The sequence below is a fragment of the Malus domestica genome, chromosome 16 (genome assembly GCF_042453785.1).
Source record: "Malus domestica chromosome 16, GDT2T_hap1".
Lineage (NCBI taxonomy): Eukaryota > Viridiplantae > Streptophyta > Magnoliopsida > Rosales > Rosaceae > Malus > Malus domestica.
The window spans coordinates 23,648,344-23,654,582 of NC_091676.1; the positions used below are offsets into that span (position 1 = coordinate 23,648,344).

At 42.3% G+C, this 6,239-nt stretch overlaps 1 protein-coding gene across 1 annotated transcript; it reads left to right on the top strand.

The window, feature by feature from the left end:
• The first annotated feature begins 2,345 nt into the window (after positions 1 to 2,345).
• Positions 2,346 to 3,332, top strand: LOC108172244 (uncharacterized). The gene has a single exon (XM_017329569.2). The coding sequence runs from the start codon at positions 2,346 to 2,348 to the stop codon at positions 3,330 to 3,332; it is 987 nt and encodes a 328-aa protein (XP_017185058.2).
• The last annotated feature ends 2,907 nt before the right edge of the window (positions 3,333 to 6,239 follow it).

Sequence of the window (6,239 nt, forward strand, 5' to 3'; positions counted from 1 at the left end):
AACCCTCTCTATCTATCTCTCTCTCTCTCTCTCTCTCTCTCTCTCTCTCTTGCGTGTATGCCAAGTATGAAAGATTGTTTATGCTTGATGGATTTGTGGGCCTCCATCAATAATCTCACTCATCAAGGAACCAAATTGATCAACAGTGGTTAATGTTAAAAGAAAAGGAGAGAAATTAATAAACACATTATGATTAGTCACTTAGTATTACGGTCTAGTGGTATTCCTCTTCATTTGTAAGTAAGAAGTTTTAGGTTTGATTCTCGCTAAAGACAAGTTTGAACAACATTATTGCTAGCCCATTATAAGGCTAAGTCCACTCCCTCCCTCTTAATGTAGATAATATCGTTTGTTAAAAAAAAAAAAAAAAAACCATTATGATTAACTAAACATTAATGGCTCGTTTGAAATTGTTTTAAAAATTACTAAAAGAGCTTTTCATAAAAATGTTTTTAGAACCAATCCTAGCAAAAATCCTGAAAAAAGCACTTCAAGTACTTTTGTAACCAAAAAAACATTTCTTCTAAAACCACTTTCAATCATTTTAAAAGCACTTCCAAACATACCTGTTTGGGCCCAAAATGATAATTTGGGACGAGTTTGGAGCTACTCTCAGCCCAGTGGTCTTCCAGGGGTCTCATGGGCAGTTAGGTCATTATGGGTTGTCCAATCGGATTCGGCCAAGTCCTTTTTTGAGAAGGATTGGTTTGGATAAAGGCGAGGGTTGAATCTTGATACCACAAGGGGATTTAAAGCTGAAGGCACTGATAATCAGGGACTAAATCTGGTTCATTATAGAGCCTAGTTCAGAAACTTATTGGAACTAGGATTGGCCGAATCATAATCAGATTGGGGTAAGGAGTTTTAGTCTGAGTACATCTCTGATTTGGCCAGGTGTAGGTTCACTGCTATAAATAGAGGAAGACGTGCATCATTCAAAGCCTTTCCAATTCAGCACACAAACTGCCATGCGCAAACTCTCGCTCTACGCGAAACCTCTCAACAACCTTGAGATTTTTTATTTTCTTTTTCCACCAATACATTTCAGTTTGGATAAACACCACTGTGAAGGCAACCGGTGACATCTTCAGTTTGGATAAACAGCACTGTTGCTGTAGAGTCAACCGATCGTGGAGCACCTTCAGTTTGGATAAACAGTAATGCGTCGAGGCCGACTGGTTACCTATCCAAGTCTTGGTCAAGAAAGATTTCTGAGTTCTTATTGGCAGAGGTCATCTCATTAGCTTTCTCAGGAAGTGAGGTGTTACAAATTACTCAGCTCGGCACATTGAACACCGAGTTGTTTTATGATTGGATATTCACGAGTTAGTTTTAGAGTTCGGCATTCTGACGGTCGAACCACATTCACCATCAAGACATGCATCTCTTCCGAGTACTTGTGTCCGCATAGTTTGGTGTCGGTTTGGCGTGCTTATACTCTTACGAATATAATCACCATGACCAAACCCAGCACTAACGATCTTTGAACTTCTCAAGATTAGCAGCCTTATCTTTAGGCTTTAGAACTCAAAGGCCGATGCGTGTTCCTTCCTCGGCCGCAGTTGCAAGATCAAGAAGTTAGCAGCGCGCTCAACGCCACATCCACATATTTTACTCATCGGTTGAGTTGGCACGCCCCGTACATAATCGAAGGACATAGTTAAGTTATTGATTACTTGGTCTGCGCGTCACGTAGACTTGGTAGTTTTTAGGGTCAACATTTTGGCACGCCCGGTGGGACCTAATGCTAAAACTACAAAGTTCATGACCATTGAGGCACGATCGGTTAAAAAAAAAAACATTCATGGGAAAGTCCACGACCAACCTTCCAATCTAGAACTCAGATAACTCGTCACAGGCATAGAATCCTCTGATTGCCACGACACCTGAGGCCACAAGCACGACACACTGAGAAAATGAGGTTTGTCTCTGCAGTCAGCCTCACAATGGTAAAATCCCTAACAAAACCAAGGGCGTTTTAATTGAAAAGATATTAGAGGATTGGGATGAGGATGATGAAGGTACCGATCCACCAACTAGATCGTTTCTTCGGAGACAAATTAAAGAACAATCTTGGCACGTTAAACATATGTTTAGCTGAGTACTTAAGGAAATAGCTAAGAGCAGCACTACACATAATAGGTACCTCAAACTACAGGTTAATAAGGCCTACAAAGGTGGATTGGACGATTATTTTCGACAACTTCCGCCTAAGAATAATCTGCTACCAACGATACAGGACGAAACAGGATCTGCTCGGCCTAAAATGATCGACTTGGAAAAAAAAAAGAGGATCAAGCAGTAGATTAGAAAGATCCGACCAGAGAGCAGAAACATCCATCGATATGGTCGAGGTCCAAAGGATGATCGATTCGGCTTTGAAAAAGGGGCTGAAGTTCCCAAAATTCATCCATCCATACCCAACTTATGTAGAAAAGTTTGAATATCCTAAAGGCTTTAAAATCCCAGACTTCAGCCTTTTTGCTGGAGAATCGTCCCTATCCTCGTTAGAACATGTGGCTCAATTCATTGCGCAATGTGGGGATGTTAATAGTGACTTCTATAAACTGCGACTATTCAACTTTTTGTTGACGGGCTCCACATTCGCGTGGTACATCAACCTCTCACCTAACTCTATCCAAAGTTGGGAGGAACTAGTCCAAAAATTCCATAAGCAATTTTATCTATCGGAAATGGAAATGTCAGTTTCTTCATTGGCCAAGATGACTCAAGCATCTGACGAGTCACCGATGGATTATCTTACAAGGTTTAAATCGGCCAGAAACTGGTGTCGAGTACCTCTCTCTGAAGTCAAATTTGTCAAGCTTGCTTTGAATGGGCTAGACGTGGAATACAAAAAGAAATTCCTGAGGGTAAATTTTCGAGATATGTATGAGCTGGCTCAGCACGTCGAACAATATAATCATTTGCTCCGAGAAGAAAACATTTCGAAGTCTTTATCTCGAGGGACGATCTATAAGAACCATGCAGTCAGTTATGCATCGGTCGAAGTTGAAGAACCCCAATATGTCAACATAGACATGGCCGAGATAGTGATTGATAAACCTTATGTATGCAAGGCATTGGTACACGCCAACTCCAAAGATGTCAAAACCCGCTTGGCCAGTGTAGAAGTGGCCGTCAAAACATTGAAGGTCTACACCTTCGACATAACTAAGGCTGACGCCATCTTCAACCAATTACTGATAGCGAAAATTGTCAAGCTTCGAACGGGACATAATATTCCCAAGGCCGATGACTTAAAAGGGAAAAATTATTGCAAATACCACAACTCGAACAAGCATGCAACGAACAACTGTGTTGTGTTTTGAGACGCCATCTAAAGCTTGATCGATAATGGCAAACTTAAGTTCCTAGAAAAGAAAATGGGCATCGACGCTGACCCATTTTCTACGGCGACAATAAACATGGTAGATGGTCGTCTGCCCGTGGATAAAAGAAAAGAAAAGGCCGAGTTCGTTCCAACACAACACGTCCCAAAGTAGAACTCTCAACCTCGGCTCAAGATTGATTTATTTTCAAACGAGCCGCCTAAAGAATTTTCGGGACTAGCTATCGTCGAGCCTTTGTTAGACTTCAGCGCAGAGAAAGCAGATGGACCAGTGGTTTTATGCAGTTAGTGTAAGGAAAACGTCATCTTCACCGAGCCGAATGAGACACCACCCTAGGCTACAATACAACGACCGCCTCCAATGGCCATAACGACACCTCAAAAAGTGCTCAACGCAGGCCAACGCTAGGGAGTTTTCGATAGGCTAGGCCCTCAAACACGGATCACCGGGCCACCTTCAGCCAGATAGCGCCTTGATTTTGACACGCCGTTTTATAACGAGGACTATTATACGCGCAACTCTAGTAGCTCAAGTTCATCCGTGAACTAGAAAACCTTCAAACCGCTTGAGCCACGTAACCAACAGTGGTATAGTTATAATTATTTTACCAGTGTGTATACTGCTCTCTCTAAATCGCAGAAACATCGACGTCAGGAAATAGACTGCATGGCCTGCCAACAAGTGACTCGGGCTACCTCGGCTACCAAATGGCGGCCGAAAGAAATAACAGGTAACGAAGTTGACCAACAACCCCCAACAATCATGGCCAAATTACTTCAAGGAAAGAAGGTGATCAATCATGACTTTGAGACCACAATAGAAGAATCTGAGAAGCGCATCAAACTCCTTCTTCAACCTGAGAATATGAAAGTTCGTCTCGAACAATTCAAGAAGGAAACGGAAAGCAAACTTCCTCCGTTGCCCTCACAAGAGCCATTAATAAGAGTCCGACAAAATCTACACCCCTAATTTCTCGACGAAACCTTGGAGTACAGGTGGGAGTTTCACAAGAAATATTCCGCTAATGACCTGTACGGCCTACCAAAGGCGTGTTAAAAAACTCTTGACCTGGCACTAACGTGCCTTGAAACTAAGCAGTTTATTCAAAAGACCACTGATTTATGGATGAAAGCCAGGTTCCAGCATATACGAGAAACTCGAGTTTTTAGTTTCGAGGTCGATCCATATATTGATATAGATACCATCGAGCTTCCTTTCTCCCTCGAGGACCTTCAATATTTATGATACCATTTTGAAGTCTTCCCAGCCGTATCTCTTTTCAGCCTGACGATCAATGAGAAAGAATATATGGCATGGTTAAATGCTTACCTAGACACAAGGGATGCTCGAATCGCCTATCATGAGTGTACTCGTAAGGCATCGCAGGAACAAGACTGATCTCCAACATCGAATGAGCTCGAGGATAGCTATCAGAATGAAATAGATACGGTGGATGTACCACATGAACAATTACTTGAAAATGATCAGGTCGAGGACATTAAAAAATAGGGTACTTTGCTTAATAATCTGGAAGACGACGACCATGACCCAATGGGCCCCTCAGTTTCCAAAAATATAGAAATTAGCATGGTCCAAGTTCTATCGGCTGAATTTCAGCCAACCACGTCTCAACCAAATTTCTTAGATGGTGACGTGGTTGCTAAAGAAGTAACATAAGTCGACTTTATTGTTGTAGAAGAGGACGAGTAAGTAAGCAAGGAAGACAAACTCAAAGCAGCTCTTGTCGAGCTATTTCCATGTTCTTCCTCGACCAATCTCCATCATTTGAAGTCGTTGTATGTTACGGCTCACATCAAAGGATATCAAGTTTCCAAAATCTTCGCTGACTGCTAAGCAACGGTCAATATCATGCCCATCTCCATCATGAAAACACTACATCTCTCTAACGACAAACTTATTCCATTAGGGGTCACCATGAGTAGCTTCCTTGGCGATAAATCTCAGACCAAAGGGGTACTTCCGTTAGAAGTAAATATCGTAGGTCGCAATCACATAACTGCGTTCTTCATAGTCAACTCAAAGACTGAATATAACGTATTTCTCGGTCGGGACTGGATCCATCAAACGACCTGTATCCCTTCATCTTTATATCAAGTCCTCATGTTCTAGGATGATAAATCGGTCATGGTTCATCTGGCCAACAATTAGCCGTTCGAAGCTAACATGATCCAGGGACGTTACTATGATGACCACGTTGGCTACATCACCTTACAAGGTCTCAACAATGAAGGACGGCCTACTCAGATTTCAGTTTAGAAAGCCATCAAGGTTGGCATCGAGACTGTTCACCAGTATTCGACGAGACTCGGGTTGGCTAACCTCATTACTGATCCTGATGTCTGACACCAAACAGGCCGAACGCCGGGCTATAGTTTCATCTACCATGGAACGACTGTTGGCTCACTGGTTTACTATTTCCAAACAACCAACTTTAGGCGTAAACCTTGTGGAGTTTCTCGCCGAAGGAGATAATGGTCCTGTCATTTCCCATGATAGCTACCCCGGTCGAGCTCGAAGACAGTTGGCTCTAAGTCAAAGACCCTTTAGAGGAAATAAATGTTGGAACGGTCAATGACCCTTGGTTGTTATTCATTAGGGCTTTGTTACCCCAACCTATGAAAACATAACTTTGTAAATTACTCAACAAATTTAAAGATTGTTTTGCTTGGAGTTACCATCATGAAATGTTGTCCTTCATGGATGGCCATGCTGGCTACAACCAGATCTTTATCGCCGAAGCCGATGTTCAAAAAACTACCTTTCGCTGCCCAAGGGCACTTGGGATATACAAATGGGTAGTCATGCCATTCGGCCTTAAAAATGCTGGTGCCACATACCAACGTGCTATGACTACCATCTTTTATG

Coding starts and splice junctions, on each gene's coding strand:
- LOC108172244 (XM_017329569.2), top strand. CDS start 2,346: ATGGTCGAGGTCCAAAGGATGATCGATTCGGCTTTGAAAAAGGGGCTG.